This window comes from Zootoca vivipara, chromosome 9 (genome assembly GCF_963506605.1).
Source record: "Zootoca vivipara chromosome 9, rZooViv1.1, whole genome shotgun sequence".
NCBI lineage: Eukaryota > Metazoa > Chordata > Lepidosauria > Squamata > Lacertidae > Zootoca > Zootoca vivipara.
The window spans coordinates 9,005,117-9,023,727 of NC_083284.1; the positions used below are offsets into that span (position 1 = coordinate 9,005,117).

Consider the following 18,611-nt stretch of genomic DNA (forward strand, 5'->3'; position numbering starts at 1 on the left):
GCTCTATGATTCTGTGACCGGTATGCTGTACCGACTGAGCCATCGCCAATGTCCTTACAGGAAGCCTGATGCCACAGAGCTGCTGAAATCAGGCAGTACTGGGGGAGATTTTATGGAAAGCAAGCTCTTGGCATGTGGAGAAATCCTGGCCAGCTTGGAAATGTTGGCTTTTTTTCTGGCTTCCTTGCATTTCTCTGAGATGTGTACGTGATGCTGTGGGAAGAGCACTGTTTTGGTCTCCCCAGGCACTATGTAATCTACTCAAGCCACCTCTAGTGTGTGTCCTTACTGGCCAATGGAAAGGTGTGAGTCACACTGAAATTGCCTAGAGGAGCTTAGGCATTCAGACAGATATCTCTGTGGCATTGGAGATTCTCTGTCTCCCCTCCCTGCTCAAGGATAGCATTCCATGCTGTCTCAGCATGCTCCCTGGATTAGCACACACATTGAATTTCTACTTTAGGCTCTGCTGAAACAGCAAAATGGGACTGAAAGCTAGAGGGAAGTACTTAACACCTGAGCTGGGGAGATATCAGTGGTGCAGCAAGAAAACCGCTAGCCCATTTGCAAAGCTAAGCAGGGGCCAGTATGGGCTCTAATTTGGTGGGGAACCACGTGTTGAGATCCCTGCATTGCAGGGGTTAGACTAGATGACCCCCAGGGCCCCTTCCAGCTCTCTGATTCTATGATCTTAAAGAGACCACTAGCAAAGCTTTGCAAAGATGCTTTTGGAAGTCTCATTTGTTTCCCTGTGATGTACTGAATGTGCACTGGTTGGGGAGCCCAGAAGCAAATGTAGCAGAGAGCTCCTTTATAGGTTTGCCGTATGACCGGAATTTCCCGGACATACCTGAGATACTGTGTCCGGATTTCCACTTTTTGAAATATGGCAACCCTACTCCTGTATGTTCAATAGCTGATCATTGGGAGCTGCAACAAAATGTTGCAGTACAGAATGCTCTTGCTCAGAGTTCTAGTCTGCCAGTCAGGCCATCATCCAGCATACCTCATTGCATTCGGCTTCCTCTATTTCAACCCCTTTCCCAGTAGACACTCAAATATGAATTTCTTGTTCACCAAGCGTATTGAGAACTGAAGATTGTTTCTTTATCCCCCCTTTATTATTATTTTTCCTTTGGATCACTTTGAGTAGCAGTCACATAAAAGCTAATGTAATCCACCAACACCCACCAGAAACATTATAAAGTATTTGCAGCTGCATAATGATCTTGATATATACTGTTGGATAATAGCTTTTTGAGGGGAGGGGATTGAATAGGTCAAGAGAAATTGTACAAAATCAATTCCACTTGCTAGATACCGATAGCTGCAGAACTTACAAAACTCAGCAGATAAAGGCAAAACTAATTTCGTCAATAAATATTGTGGTTTCTTGACATCCTTTGGAATTGATCTGGATTGCCTTGGAGGAAAGGCAGACAGTCCTTTATGACTGAAGATTTCAGCTTCAATTAACCTAGAAGGTCCAATTTGAGCCCAGAGAAGGAATCTTTCTTGGCCTGAAAGCTTCCTTCCATGAGAGGTGTATTCCAGAGGTCACATGCTGTGTTGTGAGTTGGGGACCTAGGCAAAAGTGGGCAGACCAGTTTGACATGGCATCCAGACTAAAGCACACAAGTTTTGACACACATCCACACACCTCTTCACCTTCCGTCCAGGAAAGCAAGAGGCATTGACATATTCCAGCCAGGCAAAAGCTCTCAAGGAGGGCACAGAGTGAGGGGTGTGGCTCGGGCACAGGGGAGTTGTCACCTGCAGACAGGACAGGGAGACACATTCAGCCTCAAAGTTCTGCACCCCTGTGTTAAAGCAGGTGTTTTGCTATACAGTGGTACCTCGGTTTATGAACACAATTGGTTCCAGAAGTCTTTTCATAAACTGAAGCAAACTTTCCCATTGAAAGTAATGGAAAGTGGATTAATCTGTTCCAGATGGTCCGCGGAGTACTTAAACTGAAGCATTCATAAACTGAAGCGAACTTTCCCATTGAAAGTAATGGAAAGTGGATTAATCCATTCCAGACGGGTCCGCGGAGTACTCAACCTGAAGCGTACTTAACCCGAAGCATGGTTCCGGAAGTCTGTTCATAAACTGAAGCGTTCATAAACTGAAGCGAACTTTCCCATTGAAAGTAATGGAAAGTGAATTAATCCATTCCAGACGGGTCCGCGGCGTTCGTAAACCGAAAATTCATAAACCGAGGTGTTCATAAACCAAGGTTCCACTGTATTTGAACTTTGCTCGCGGTCTTTAAGGTTTATTGAGATGAGGTTCATGGAGCTAAGACTTGCAATGCTGGATTCGTGCTGCTTTCCCCTGCAGATGAATGCCCTTCTTGTCCAGGTATGTCAGCTTGCATGATGACGACCACGATGCGATATAGCTATTTGCTCATAAACGTCCACGAGTATTTAGAGAGTCTGGAGAACAGGATGCCATGCATCTCTGCTCAACGGACAGGGGAATTTTTACGAGAGCAACCCAAAAAAGGGTAACATGGCTTGATGGGCACAGCCTCATTTATGGAAAAAAAGTTGCAAAGAGCTACGCAAATCCAAAGTCATGCCAAAGGCTGGACAAAAGAGCAGCCTGCCGATATATTTGTCCTTGCTTTTGAAGCTATCCGTGGCCTTGTCCCCATCCTAGGTTTTTGCCGTTCTTTCTTCCCTGTAACCTGTGGTGTTTCACATATATTGTTGCACCCCAATCTCTGAGCGGTGAGAAATTCCAGGGGTTCCAGTGCTCACCCAGGATTAGAATAATAGAATCATAGAATTGTGGAGTTGCAAGGGACCCTGAAGATCATCTGGTCAAACCCCCTGGAATGCAGGAATATGCAGCTTTTCAATACAGTGGTACCTTGGTTTACAACCATAATCAGTTCCAGAGGTCCGGTTGTAAACCAAAGCAGGTTGTAACCCAAGGCATGCACTTTTGCCAATGGGGCCTCCCCTCCCCCCAAATTGGTTGTAATCCAAAACATTTTTTAAAAAGAGTTGTAATCCCAAAAAAGGGACACACAGTTCTGGGTTTGACGTGGTTGTAATCCAAAACGGTTGTAATCCAAAGCAGTTGCAAACCAAGGTACCACTGTGCAGGAATCTAACCTGCAACCTTGGCATTACCAGCACTACGCTCTAACCAACCAAGCTATCCAGGTTCCTTGGAAGGAAGGTCAGCAGAGACTGCAGTGTCTTTAGGATATATGGTTTTATTTACACATACAGTGGTACCTTGGTCCATTCCAGGAGTCCATTCGACTCCCGAAACTGTTAAAAATCCAAGGCGCGGCTCCTGATTGGCTGCAGGAGCTTTCACAAACCAGAACACCTACTTCTGGGTTTGCAACATTCAGGAGCCGATTTGTTCAACAACTAAGCCGTTCGGCAACCAAGGTTCCACGGTATATACAACCTGAGCATCTTGTGCATTAACACTCCAGTACATTTTGGTTCCCCATTAAGGTGGCTGAGAAAACCTAATCCACAATATGCTACTTGGAGTTGATTCAGCTATGAGCTTTCCAACACATTTTATTAACTATAGATATTCCTTGGGAGGGCTTGCGGAAAGGGAAATCCATAGAGCAAAAGGGCATCGCTGAATAGAAGTAGTTTATACTCTAACATTTTGTCATAAATCTCGCTTTTAATAAATGTGGGTATTAGGAGTGCTGTGCACCGGATTTGGCCGAGCTCCAAACCGAACTGAGCCAATTCAGGGGCATCTTGGTGTTGATTTGAGTTGGGGTGAGGCAGTCCCAGATCTCCATGCGGTGGGTGGACCAGAGTGATCCTGGGCTGCCAGGGGGTGGGGCATCAGGCAGGAAAACCCACCAAGAGGCCTACTGCCACCTGAGAAGCCTTCCTGGGAGAAGCCTTTGGTTATGGACAATGGTTTCCAACCTGATCTCCTTTCCACTCCAACACCACCTGACTCTCCTTCCTGCAGATACCCAGCTCCTGCAGGATTGTCACCTATGGGATGTAGGGTGCTCCTTTGTGAAGCAGTGCCCCACAGGATCCACGTCCCTGAGCAACAGCTGTTGCGTAGAAGCACCAATCCTGCAGGGTGCAGGCTTCTCATTCGCATGTGCACCTTCTCTGCACAGAAGCTGCTTGCAAAACAGCACCCTGCAGAATCAGACACCCCCCCCCCCATTTCCTTCCCCTGCACCCCTCCTGACTATATAATTAATTAGGGTTTTGTGTTCTCTTTTTAAAACCTAATTAAACATTAGCTCCACCCCTGAACTAATTCAGGACTAAACCCAGGGCATTGTGGAGGTGGGGTTCTCGTCTTGGCCCAAGGTGGGTTCCCAGGGCAGATTGGTGTGGTGTGTGTGTGCGTGCACAGCATTAATTCTTATTACTCCCCCAGTTGCAACCTTAAACATGGCATGAGAAATCCGTGTTCTGAGTCTTTAAATGCACTGCTCTAATCTTTCATCAGGAAGGATATTATTTCGACAGGAGCTCAGGTCTCTGTTCTGCATGTGCGCGGTATATGTATTTGTTTAGCAGCTGTTCCGAATTAAGAGAGGGGATAGGTATATTGATCTTGGGAAGTGGACAGATGTTCTTACTTCTCTCTTGAACAAAGTGCGGGCCACAGGCAAGCAACAATAATTCACTAAACCTTGATCCCTTCCTAAATCTGTAGCTGAACAATTTCCCTTGGAATGAATGGGCAATTTTTCGCACGGTTCTGAGCAAGCTGTCAGAATGGTGCAATTGCTCAAGAAATACCCTAACGCTGCTGATGTAATTGGTCAAAGGCCTGGAAACGATGCCTTATGAGGAACGACTTAGGGAGCTGGGTATGTTTAGCCTGGAGAAGAGAAGGTTAAAGGGGTGATGTGATAGCCATGTTCAAATATATTAAAGGATGCCATAAAGAGGAGGGAGAAAGGTTGTTTTCTGCTGCTCCAGAGAAGCGGACACGGAGCAATGGATTCAAACTACAAGAAAGAAGATTCCACCTAAACATTAGGAAGAACTTCCTGACAGTGAGAGCTGTTCGGCAGTGGAATTTGCTGCCAAGGAGTGTGGTGGAGTCTCCTTCTTTGGAGGTCTTTAAGCAGAGGCTTGACAGGCATATGTCAAGATTGCTTTGATGGTGTTTCCTGCTTGGCAGGGGGTTGGACTGGATGGCCCTTGTGGTCTCTTCCAACTCTATGATTCTAATTGCCAGCTTTTTTTTATCAAAGATGAATGTGGTGGTTGTTTTTTTTTTAATCATTAAACTGCACGGCATCCAACAGAGCCACCTCTGAATTTGTTGGCATCTCTCTGTCACGAGAGACAATAGAGTGCACCTCCAGGTGTGAAGTCAAACCACTGAGTTAACAGGATCTAAGTGACCTCCGAAGGGTGCAAGCCTGGGCAGTGTGGATGGAGGTCCTGGGCTGCCCAGATGACAAGACTCCACCTCTCAGCCTCGCTGATGTGGTCAAAGGAAAGCAGAGCAATGTGTTTGGTACTAGCTTGCCTACAGGAGTTGCCAGAATAAGATTTACAATATGCTTAGGGACTCCACTCTGCATTTGTGTAGGGTTTAATGTCAGCCTTTTCTTCTCCTAAAGATATCCTGCAAGGCAGGAGAAGTTTAGGATCAGGGTTTTCCTTCTAGATGGGCTACCTTCCTGGGTGGAATGAGCTCTATCTGCCTATCATTTCCTTCCACATCACATGCAAAAACTACCTTCTTGACTGCTGGACCCACTATTGGTCTCATCTGATCAATCCACTGAACCCAGACTTTGCATGCATAGGAAGTCCCTAACTCACTGAGGGTTTGAGACCCATCAGCTACCCTCACCTGGTTTAGCTGGCCAGTTGAAGCTATTTCCTGGGATATGGCTGCTGTCACATGCTGACTCAGCTTCTAGGAGCCACAGGTGAGAGCTGAGTGCAGGGTGGGGACAAAAAATGGACACACTACCCCAGAAGGAGCATGACGTGTCCTCTACCAGAGGTACTAACCTTCCCCAGCCACTCTGGGAGGTGCCACCACTGAGAAGTCCCTCTGCCTGGTTCCCTGTAACTTCACTTCTCACAGTGTAGGGACCGCTAGAAGAACCTCAGAGCTGGATCTCAGTGTCTGGGCAGAACGATCAATTTGCAAGATTTTTTAATTATTTTTTTAAGAACAAAACCTCAAGTGTCAGACTAGGACCTGGGAGACCTGGGTTCAAATCCCCACTCAGTTAATGATGTTCACCTGTTGACCTTGAGACAATCACTGCCTCTCAGCCTAAGAAGTATCTCTCAGAAGTATCACAGGGTTGTTGTGGGGTTCAAATGAGGAGTGGGAGAACCATGGACACCACACTGACCTCAGCCCAGTATACCTGAAAGAGCATCTCTACCTCTGATGGCCTTTTGGTGGTTCCCTCATTGCAAGAAGCAAAGCTACAGGGAACCAGGCAGAGGGACTTCTCAGTGGTGGTGCATGCCCTGTGGAATGCCCTCCCATCAGGGTGGTATATTAATAATAATAATAAAAATTTAGAGTCATCATTAACTGCTAGTGATTGTCAGCCCTCTACTCCATGAAAAGCACCTACACTTTTAGGACAGCACAGCTTCTGTCAATTGTGCCCCTATCATAGCATGGCGTTTCAGTGTACACCATTACTCATGGCGCATTGGTCCACTGTGAGAACAGGATGCTAGACTACACGGGCCCTTGGCCTGATCCAGCAGACTTCTTATATTATTATTTTCTCATTTGGGGGGTGAATGAATTTGTCAGTTTTGGTTGTTCTCGCTTTCTCATTTTTCCAGCCTTAAGGGCCTGTTATTCCCATTCCCATATCAGTTTCCATTTAAAGAAAAAAGAAAAAAAGTCCCCATGAAAATTTTAGCTCGTATTTCCCCTAAAATATACATTTTTGTTTGCTTTTTGGATGCACATTTTTGCAAGCAATTGTGCAAGTGTGTGTCTATGTGTGTCTGTGTGTGTTATGTTTGCATATATATCCACAAACATACTTTCCCTCAATGCATGCATTACATAGAAACATACAATTGCAGAGCTGGTAGGGTCCCCAAGGGCTATCTTTTCCAACCCTTTGCAATGCAGGAATCACAGCTAAAGATTCCTTGATAGATGTCTGTCCAACGTCTCTTTAAAAACCTCCAATGAATGAGCATTCACCTCTTTCCAAGGTAGCCCGTTCCACTGTTCAAAAGCTCTTGCTGTCAGAACATTCTTGTGTGCACATTTTTGGGTCAGAGAACAGCACCCCAAAATTCGAAGAAGTGTCAATCTGGAAAGAGAGCTGTGTTTTGTTCATGCCTTGTTTCGCATCAAGTGGCCCTTCTTGCGTGTGCGCTTATCCTAGCCATTAAGTGGTTGCATAAATATTTGCTGGATGGGAGCCTACAATGCATAATGTATTTGGTGCAAAAATAGCTCTCTCTAGTATGCTTACCTCTCCCCTGGTCAAACACATGTACATCATCTCATAACAGAAGACTTTTAAGCAGCCTGCACATTTCAGCTGTCTCTTTTTAAAATGCCCTTTGATCCATTAGCAGTTTACGGGAATAGCACTATCTCCTGGGCTTCGGCTCTGACTCTGCGTTAAAAATGCTTACAAAATTGGAGGATCTTGGCAAGCGGAGGTGGGCTATTTTTACACATATGCCACAAGCTTTCATCATGAAATCAAGGAAATGGGCGGGGAGGGGGGCAGGAGAGGGAGAGAGAGGTGCAAGTTCACTGTGTGAGTAGGCCTATTCGGATGAAATCCCAACAGGAATTACACATTCTAGGGCAACCACACGGAAGGTAGCGTTCTATCCCACTTCTTCTGAAAAAGGCATTTCCTACTGTACAGCGGGCCAAATTGGCTGCTTACTATTGATTCTGAACCAACTTTTTTCCACCCATTCCTATTGTACTTTTTAATTGCTCGGGGAAGGGTTTTTTGGCTCCTTTGCCTTCATTCTCTGTTTGGTTGGCTGCCTAGATACATGGAGAGGCTGGCTGGGCTGCTGCGTAGTAAAAGAGCCGTAGAAAATGCAAGTAGGATTGTGGCTGAAGAACAAATCTGAGATTAAGGGCGTATCTGCACCACAGATTTTGGGTTTGATCTTCGTTCTCTCTCCTTGGGGAACTGTAGTTCCGTGAAGAGATGCTTGGCGTTCCTGGAATGGCAAATCTGGGGATTTGCACCAAATGTCATTTCCCAAGATTCTTTGGTAGGTTTCTGGCATTGCGGATATGACCCAGAGGCACCAGCTTGCAAGGGCGATTGTGGGGGGTCAATATTGAGCGTGTGACACCAGGACATTGGGGGGGGGAACCAGGAGCAGAGCAGAACATGGCGGTCACGTGGCTTCAATGGCTTCTCCTCCACACTTTTGGGACTCTGGGGCCCCCAGCCCTGACCCTAAAAATATTGAGGGGCCCCAAAAGTGCTTGGCCCCTAGGAGCTGGCCCCCTGATTTGACTGTATGGAGCACTGTGAATAAATAAGTTAGCATCTTGATGAGAAGACTTTCATGTTTCTTCGCAGTCATTGAAATGGCAAATCACAGAGTCAGGATCTCGGTGCACTGCTTAGGTGCACATGAGAAACTAGAACTTCTCAGAATGTCCCATAGAAACTTTTAGCAGTTGCATTAATATTCTGGGCATTTATTTTAACAACCTATTTTTTAAGGTCACTAATGTCATAGAAATCTGAACGATTTTTATAAATACTGCCTTCAGAGTAGCTAGCTGCATGTCAGCAAATTTGCTCTACATTGACTTTTGCATAGCTGGAGTGAAATAAATATTTTACAGTCCTCTCCCTCTCCTGACTACATTCTACGTTGGGCTCAGAACTTCACTTTCACGGGTCTTGCTGTTAAATCTCTGCCATAAATTCTACTCTCCGGCACTCTGAAATAATAAAGCCACCGAATTTCTCCATTTCATGCTCTCGTGGAATTGAGGGCGTCTTTTAAAGCAATTAACTTTGGCTCGTGTAATACAATATTCTCCACAGTTTCTAAGGTATGGAAAAGATGTTGTTTCATTAAGAATCTCCATCCTAGAAGGGGATTATTTGTGATCATGAACTATAAAGGAATGCCCCCTTCCCCCCCCCCAAAAAAAAAACCTGGGATCTGGAGTTGAGCTGCTGCATGTATGCATGTGTGCACATGTGTGTTCAGTTAAACTTTTTCCTGCATGCTGTATTTTTTGTGTGCAAAATCCCCAGAAACTGCTTTGCTCAAATAGAGTTCGGAGCATGCTTGTGAAGCCCATATGTGGGCCAATCCATACCTTGGCTTAATGTGGATTGTGAACCCCTCATGCCTCGTTTAATTAGAATAATAGAATTAAAAAATTGTAAAGTTGGAAGGGACCCCAAGAGGCATCTAGTCCAACCCCCTGCAATGCAGGAATCTCAGCAATTCTTCCTTGTCCATGAGACATTCTCCAGCCCCTAGGAACAGTTAAAAAGGTAAAGGGACCCCTGACCATTAGGTCCAGTCGTGACCAACTCTGGGGTTGCGGCGCTCATCTTGCATTATTGGCTGAGGGAGCCGGCGTACAGCTTCCAGGTCATGTGGCCAGAATGACAAAGCCGCTTCTGGCGAACCAGAGCAGCACACGGAAATGCTGTTTATCTTCCCGCTGTTGTTGTTGTTGTTGTTGTTTAGTCGTTTAGATGTGTCCGACTCTTCGTGACCCCATGGACCATAGCACGCCAGGCACTCCTGTCTTGCACTGCCTCCCGCAGTTTGGTCAAACTCATGTTCGTAGCTTCGAGAACACTGTCCAACCATCTCGTCCTCTGTCATCCCCTTCTCCCATTGCCCTGAATCTTTCCCAACATCAGGGTCTTTTCCAAGGATTCTTCTCTTCTCATGAGGTGGCCAAAGTATTGGAGCCTCAGCTTCAGGATCTGTCCTTCCAGTGAGCACTCAGGGCTATTTCCTTAAGAATGGATAGATTTGATCTTCTTGCAGTCCATGGGACTCTCAAGAGTCTCCTCCAGCACCACTGTAGCGGTACCTATTTATCTAGTTGCACTTTGACGTGCTTTCGAACTGCTAGGTTGGCAGGAGCTGGGACCGAGCAACGGGAGCTCACCCTGTCGCGGGGATTCGAACTGCCAAACTTCTGATCAGCAAACCCTAGGCTCTGTGGTTTAACCCACAGCGCTACCTGCGTCCCATGAGGAACAGTTAATGGAGCCTTAATTTTGGGTGGTGCAGGCAGTTCTCCCACACAGGGCTTCAAGTCAAGGGGGTGCAAAACTATGATGTAGCACACTTGAGAGCATGCACTGAATGGAAAGCAAGGGGGGGCACCAGATATTGTCCTTGCTCAGGGCACCCATGGCCTTAACTAATAGATTCCAACAGGCTTAAACATGCCTAATTCTGCACATTATCAGACCATGTCACCTATAAAAGTGACTTTAGGATCAGTTCACTGGCATATAAAATGGGCATATGAATGGCTTCCCTCAGAGGCTTGTTGCAAAGATGCATGCTGCACAGATTGTATAATGCCCTTGACACAACCGAGAGTGCTATAGAAATGAGTTGTGGTGGTGATGCAAATAATAAAGCTTGGGATAGTTGGCTGGTCTGAAATTTTATGACCAGCTCTGAGATTCCTGTTGCAATGGAGAGGTGGTAATAAATATTTAAAATAAGATAAAACAATTAGATAGCATGCACACCTGTCTGTGCACACACACACACACACACACACACACAAATAGATTGTATTCTTTTCTTTTTAATGTATTTTTATTAAATATTTTCTTGATTTACAAAGGTATGTGCAATCTCTCTCTCTCGTATATTTTCCCCCCATGTAACATTTTTTTTTTTTACAAATCATTGATTTGTAACAAAATCATTTGAGACATTAGGAAAAAAGGGGGCAAAGAGGTGGTTGTTCATTTGTGGTTGGCTGTGGTGGTCTTTATTTTCATGTATGAGTGGGGTGGGTGGGTGGGTGTTTTGGATCAGGTTAGCCTTATTGATTTGTATGCTGTTGGTGGATTTTTGTCATTGTCTTGTTGGGCTGTGTATGTGATAAAGAGGAGCCATACCGGGGTGAAGGCGTCTTCTTCTGTTTGTCCCCGTGTCAGTTTCAGCTTATTGGTTAATTTTTCTAGTAAGGCTGTTTCCCATACTATTTGGTACCATTGGTCCATGCTTACTCCTGACAGGTCTCTCCAATGCCTGGTTATGATGCTTCTGGCTGCTGAAAGTAGGTGAGTTATGAGTTCTTTGTGGTCTAAATGGGCATTGTTGTCTTGGAAGATGTTTAGTAGGTTGTATTCTGAAATGTTAATATCTGCCCTGGGGCTGAAGGTCTGTAGCTCAGTGTATAGAAAACATGCAGGACATGTCAAAAGTCCCAGGTTCAATCCTTGGTATCTCCAGATAGTAAAGACTCCTCCTAACTAAAAACCTGGAGATCTGCTACCAGCCAGTGTTGATAATATTGGGCTAGATGATCTGATGATCTGATGAGGCTATATGCTAGCTTTCTATTTTTCTGAGATATCCTTCTTCCTCCAATCTGAGGGCTGTTAACAAAGGGAAAATGCCTTCTGTGTGAATTCTGCTGTATTCAGACTTTCATTCCAGGAGACTTGCAACCCTCCACCCCAATCAGAGGCTGATTCAAGTGTGTGAAAGGGGAACCTCAACTGCCCAATATTCCACACAGCCTTGGTTCATTCTGTGCTGGAGTACCCACTGCAGTTATAAACCAGCAAACTGAGGCAAACTTTGTCCAGAGTTTCACAGAAAGGGGTGTACAAAGAAGACTTGGAATGAAGAATTGTGAAAGGGGAAAGGTTATATTTATTAAATACAGTATAGCAGCCTAGAGGATCTGCAAATCAAATAAAAACTAGTTAAACCATAATATATTCTGGGCAGGAAAGCTCCCTAAAACAGCAGGAACCTGTTACTCTCTACTTCTTGGCATGTTTATAGATAACACTTGTGGCCCCACAGCAAAGGATTGGGAGGAATTCTTTCTCCTTTCGACAACAACAACAACAACAACAACAACAACAACAACAACAACAACAACAACAACAACAACAATTCATTAATATCCTGCCCAGCCGGGTGGGTTTCCCCAGCCACTCTGGGCGGCTCCCAACAGAATACTAAAATCACGATAAAATATCAAACGTTAAAAACTTCTCTAAACAGGGCTGCCTTCAGATGTCTTCTAAAAGTCAGATCGCCGTTTATTTCCTTCCCCAGGGCGGGTGCCACTACCGAGAAGGCCCTCTGCCTGGTTCCCTATAACCTCACTTCTCACAATGAGGGAACTGCCAGAAGGCCCTCGGAGCTCGACCTCAGTGTCCAGGCTAAACAACAGAGTATTGTTTACTTTCAGGTATACTGGGCCGAGGCCGTTTAGGGCTTTAAAGGTCAGCACCAACACTTTGAATTGTGGTCAGAAACATCCTGGAAGCCAATGTAGGTTTTTCAGGACCGGTGTTATGTGGTCTCGGCGGCAGCTCCCAGTCACCAGTCTAGCTGCTACATTCTGGATTAGTTGTATGGTAGTTTTGGGGTCACCTTCAAAGGTAGCCCCACATAGAGTGCATTACAGTAGTCCAAGCGGCAGATAACCAGAGCATGCACCACTCTGGTGAGACAGTCTGCAGGCAGGTAGGGTCTCAACCTGCATACCAGATGGAGCTGATAAACAGCTGCCCTGGACACAGAATTGACCTGTGCCTCCATGGACAGCTGTGAGTCCAAAATGACTCCCAGGCTGCGCACCTGGTCCTTCAGGGGCACAGTTATCCCATTCAGGACCAGGGAGTCCTCCACACCCGCCCGCCTCCTGTCCCCCACAAACAGTACTTCTGTCTTGTCAGGATTCAATCTCAATCTGTTAGCCGCCATCCATCCTCCAACCGCCTCCAGACACTCACATGAGTAGAATGTGTCCTTTTATTAAAAAATGCATCTCTGGGTTATTTGTGAGGCGTAGAAATGTGTTCATTTTTTTTCCCTTCAAAATATAGTCTGGCCCCCAACAAGGTCTGAGGGACAGTGAATCGGTCCCCTGCTGAAAAAGTTTGCTGACCCCTGTTCTTGACTGTTGGTCTCATCTGATCAATTGGTCTCATCTGATCAATCCACTGAACCCTGACTTTGCATGCATAGGAAGTCCCTTACTCACTGAGGGTTTGAGACCCATCAGCTACCCTCACCTGGTTTAGCTGGCCAGTTGAAGCTATTTCAAAATGACTCCCAGGCTGTGCACCTGGTCCTTTAGGGGCACAGTTGCCCCATTCAGGACCAGGGAGTCCTCCACACCCACCCTGTCCCCCAGAAACAGTACTTCTGTCTTGTTAGGATTCAACCTCAATCTGTTAGCCGCCATCCATCCTCCAACCTTGGGTATGTAAGTTGGCAAGTGCACAATGGCCCCACCAGCTCATCCTTCAACCCAATGTTCATGCCAGGCATATAGGGAACCCAGTGATCTTTATTCAGTTCTTTACTCCGTCTATTAACTTGCTATTCCTTCCCTGACTAATAGCTAATGAAACCCAATGCCGCTGCAGACACAAAAGTCCCGACAATTTGAAGTAGGTGAAAAAGAGGAGTCCCAAGGCCAGTTAGGGGCTCCCCCCCCCAAAAAAATCCACTCACCTCCCCAATGGGCAGCTAGTCAAGGCCCATGCAGCATAAAGAGGGAGGGGGGACCCAGAAGAGGAGACTGGAGTGTTTCTGGATGCTTAAAAACCTGCTTCCCTCTTCTTCAAAAATTGGTCCACACTGAGAGGTGGACCAGTCACAACTCCTCCCCAGGATGATACCACCTGAGTCTTCTTTCCCAAGGGAAAAGGTGGATGGCAATTTCAAGAGCGGCATTTTTAGAGGCCTGTCAAATGTCAGCTTCCCATGTGTCTGTGGAAGCCTCTAAAGATGTATCAAAGAGTGTAGCCAAAACCAGGAATGCCCCCTTTTCTATTAATGTGCATTTCCGTCATTCATAAGTTATGCTGATTCAGCTATCCAACTATCCAGAAGAAAACACGTTCAGCTGATGCCTCTCATACCGCCTTGTACTGAGATGCAAGTCCATCTTGCTATCCTGCCATTTCTCTGCCCCACCATCCTTTACCTTTCTCTCCCTATCTGATCCCCAGGGAAACTGATAAGGTTAGGGCAGGGAGAGTGAATATTGGAGTGAATGGATACTGTGCAGAATTTGAGACTTTTCAGCTTAGAGAAAGTTGAGAGGTGACTGACATCACTTATAAAATGATGCATGGCATAGAGAAAGTGGAGGGGGGTGTTAGTAAAAATCCTATACAAGGGAGAAAAAGCTGCATGTGACTGAATTGTTTACATTATAAGACTGCTGTATTTTCCCACGCACAGGCGACACTGTAATTTGATCTCTTGTCATGTGATATTCTTTGTTCTGTTTCTACTTTCATTTTTGACTGGAGAGTGATGAAGTACACACTTAATAATCACTCTCTAATAAATGTAGTTAAAAAGCTACGATTGTTTGCTGTCTTCTGTACCGAAGCCAGTGGCAAGAGGAAGAATATTGGGCTTTAAACCCCAATATTCTAACAGGGGGGTTCCCTCCTCTCTCATAACACTGAAATTCAATGAAGCTGAATGTTGGGAGATTTGGGCAGATATCTCCACTGCCAGAGACAGCATTCTTTCTGAATACTAATTGATGGAAACCACGGAGGACGGGCGAGAATGGTTTTGTGTTCCGATCCTGCTAGCAGTTTCCCAGAGGCATCTGGTTGGCCACTGTGAGAACAGGATACTGAACTAGGTGGGCCATTGGCCTGATCCAGCAGGGTCTCCTTACAGTCTTATATTCAGGAAATGTGAACTGGCGAAACTAACCCCACCACCATTCTGTACAAGAGAGCAGAGGTTAACATCTCTCTGTGTGTAGCCCTTTGCAGATGTCTGCAAGTCTGTGCAAGTCTGCATTTGCTAATGTCTACAAGTCCAGTTGATGGAATCACAGGAGGAAAGAGGGTTCTTGTGCTCAGGGACTGCTTGAGGGTTTCTCGCAGGCATCTGGAAGGCCACTGTGAGAACAGGATGCTGGGCTAGAAGGGACAATGGCCTGATCCAGCAGCCTAAAAACCGTGCGTGAAGAAACACAAGCAACTGACATACTGCAAGCACTGGGTCTATCCACCTCCACACTAACTGGCAGAGATTCTCCAAGGTTTCAGAGCCAGGTTTACCCTCAGCGTTGAACCGTCAGCTTTTACAGATAGCAGACGCTCAATCCCTGATATCTCCAGGCACAGCTGCCTGAGAATGCCCCCTGGCTGAAACCCCGGAGAGCAGCTGCCAGTCAAGGTAAGCAATGCTGAGCGAGGTGCTCCAAAGGTGAGACTTGGGATAAAGCTTCTTCCTCCATCTGCAGCTTCACGGGTCTCTTCGACTCCCTCGCCGTGCGCTCTCAGGCACCGGCCGGCCCGCGCTCTTTCTGCCAGCTTGTGCCCGGCGCAGCTCAGCTGTGCGCCCCTGCTTCGGAGCACCGGTGCCCGCGCTCACGCCGGAGCGCAGCCAAAGGCGCTTCCCGCCTCGCCAGAGAGAGCGTCGAAGGGACTCCTTGATATCTCTGGCTGGAGAGGTGGAGCGTGGCCAAGAGGGGCGGACTCCGGAGCGGTGGCTTTATTAGCGCGCCCAGCAGGTTACAATGAGAGGAGCTGTCGAAAGAGGAGGCTGTGTGCTCTTGCCCTTTCCCGGCCGCCTAGGAAGAGACCCCGCGCAGGGGTAGAGGGGAAGGAAGGAAGGAAAGAAGGAAGGAAGGAAGGGGATCTTCAAAGCGAGCTGGTCCGTGCCTCCAGGCAGGAGTCGCCCACCCTTCTCCCCCGCCTCCTCCGCCCTCGCTGGCTTTCTCCGCCCCTCGCCACGGCTCTGCCTCTCCTCCTCCTGCGCGGCGAAGGAGCTGCTTTGCAAGACAGCGCAGGCTGCCAGCCGGGACGGGAGCGCGCGCGCTGCGGGCTGTGCAAAGCGCCAAAGAGGACCATCAGGGAATTCTCCCTCCGGCTCCTTGAAATAAATACATTAAAATTGCCCCTTTCTTTTTTCCATTCAGAAGTGCAATTTTCCATTCTGCACCCCACCCAACCCCGCAACATTTTACTTCCATTTATTTATTTATTTATTTATTTTTAAAAGTGCATATAGGCTGTCCTATATATCCATCATCCACCATCCAGCCTTTTTTTCCTTCCCCTTTCGAGAAACTCACTTCGGGATGATTCTCCTGTCATTGTGCTTCACAGCAGCGGCTCTGGTCCAGTTGAAGACTTCAGCTGACGAACAAGTAAGTCCACGAATATCCCAAGAAGCCTGCATAACAACGCACATCCCTTCCATCACCACCTCCATCTACTACTAATTACTATCATTTATTTATTACTTTCTTTTTTTATTTATTATTTGATTGATTGATTGATTGGAGGTGATGGTGAGAAAACTTCGTTGTTCCTTTCCAAACTCTGTTCTTCCGGGTGGCTTTTTATAAACCCACTTTCTTCAGCTACCCCCCCCCCCCGCTTCAAAAAAAGAAAGAAAAGGGTTTTTGATTGTGTGATGATATCCCTGGCTCCTGCGCGGAATTACTGCTTGGCAAAGCAACCCAGAATTGCCTTAAGGTTCTAATTTGTAGCGTAATAGAATAACTTTGTTTGTTTCCAACTTTCTCTTTTGCTAACACGGCTTTCTCTCTCTTTTCTTTTGCGTGTGTGTGTGTGTGTGTGTGTGTGTGTGTGTGTGTGTGTGTGTGTGTGTGTAACGGATTGGCTTGTGAGTATTAAATTGCAAGATTCTTAGCAGCTCTTCCTCAGCAGCCCAAGGTGAAGAGGCTGCTGTGAAGATTAACTGCTGTCAGCGAGTGATGGGAATGGGGATGTTCTTTTTCGTCTCTCGGGGGCGAGCGTGTGAAAGCGTTCATTCCGTGTGCAATTCCGCAGGTGGTGGTGGTGGTGGGCTTCTCTAAACACGAGCCCCTCCGTCCGTGGCTCCCGTTCTCTTCACTGTGGCTTGCGCAAGAGAAGTCCCCCCACTGAATACTTTCCCTCTATTAGGGAGTTCTGATGCCCTTGGGATCCGTCAAGTAGAGACCAAGGCTAAAGATCTTTGAGCGTGGTAGCACCTGCCCTTCGGAACTCCCTGCCTATTGACAGCAGGCAGAATCCCTCTCTGTACTCGCTCCTGTTTAAAACGCTTTTTCTTAGGCAAGCCTACCCGGACACGTGGAAGCTGAGATTAAAACACAAGCCTTTTTAGTCTCTTGTTGGTTTTAATTATATTTCTGGATGTTTTAATACCTGTTTTTAACACACTTTCACTGGCAATTTTCTATCTGCTTTATTAAGGTTTTTTGTTTTCCTTTTTACAATCAAGAGGCATGTACAGTTCATTAAAATAAATAAATACGGTAGCAGCTTACCAACGGTCTGGGACCCACTTTAGGCAGGGATCCTAAGCTCAGGTAAAGTACCTGAGAGTCATCCCCATTGAATTCAATAGGACCTACCTCTGAGTCGTCATGGTTTGGCGTGCACTGTTAGTTGTGCTTAGAGTAGCCCAGCTGAGACTGTAAGGCATTGCTTATCTTTTTAAAAATATCGTGCATACACCAGGTTGGATCTCGATGTGCAGTACTCATACTATGGGTAGACCCATTGAAGCCAATGGAACTTCAGTACTAAGTTTGACACAGTGTTGGCACAAATGATAAAATAATTGATTCCTCGCCCCAGTGTAACAAAACTTTGAGACATTGGCCCATGCACAGAGATATACAGACCTGAGCAAACAGGCTATCCCACCTGCCCCAAGGTTGGCACGGGATTTGTTTTCTGCATGAGGGAAATGGTCCAAAGGAGTCATCATTTCTTGGGAGATGTTTGTAACCTTAGCTTACTACAGCAGCCACCAGGTGTCAGGGGACATCCTTACTTGAAGGTGAGATGTTACTGGGTGGACCAGTTTGGTTCCATTGTAAAACACATTCAATGCATTCCTCTTCTTTGTGCTTGGGAAGCATGAATGAACCTTTGCAACCTGACGTTTCATTTCCTCTTCTCATCTTTCATGGAGTGGTTTTTATTTATTTTTATTTAGAAAAGCTCATTCAAGTCAAAGGGCTCTTCTTCCCACTCATCTGAGAATCCTTACAATTTTCTCACAAGCTCTTTTCAGTTATTATTCTTATTCTTATTATTTATACCCCGCCCGTCTGGCTGGGTTTCCCCCGCCACTCTGGGCGGCTTCCAACTTCATAGCTGCCAAGTTATCCCTTATTTTAAGGGATTTTCCTTTATGCTGAATAGGCTTCCTCGCGAGAAAAGGGAAAACTTGGCAGCTATGCTTCCAACAAATACCAAAATACATTAAAATATCACAGATCAAAAGCTTCCCTAAACAGGGCTGCCTTTAGGTGTTTTCTAAATGTCAGGTAGTTGTTTATCTCCTTGACCTCCGATGGGAGGGCGTTCCACAGGGCGGGCGCCACTACCGAGAAGGCCCTCTGCCTGGTTCCCTGTAGCTTTGCTTCTCACAGTGAGGGAACCG

The 18,611-nt window shown here is 46.3% G+C and overlaps 1 protein-coding gene across 1 annotated transcript in view; it reads left to right on the forward strand.

Annotated features, from left to right (window-relative positions):
- Window positions 1-15,743: 15,743 nt before the first annotated feature.
- Window positions 15,744-18,611, forward strand: part of ADAMTS3 (ADAM metallopeptidase with thrombospondin type 1 motif 3) — a 138,900-nt gene continuing 136,032 nt past the window's right edge. Inside the window, exon 1 of the mRNA XM_035103109.2 lies at window positions 15,744-16,356. Within this exon, the coding sequence (XP_034959000.2) occupies window positions 16,288-16,356 (69 nt within the window). The 5' untranslated portion in view covers window positions 15,744-16,287. The remainder of the gene's footprint in view (window positions 16,357-18,611) is intronic.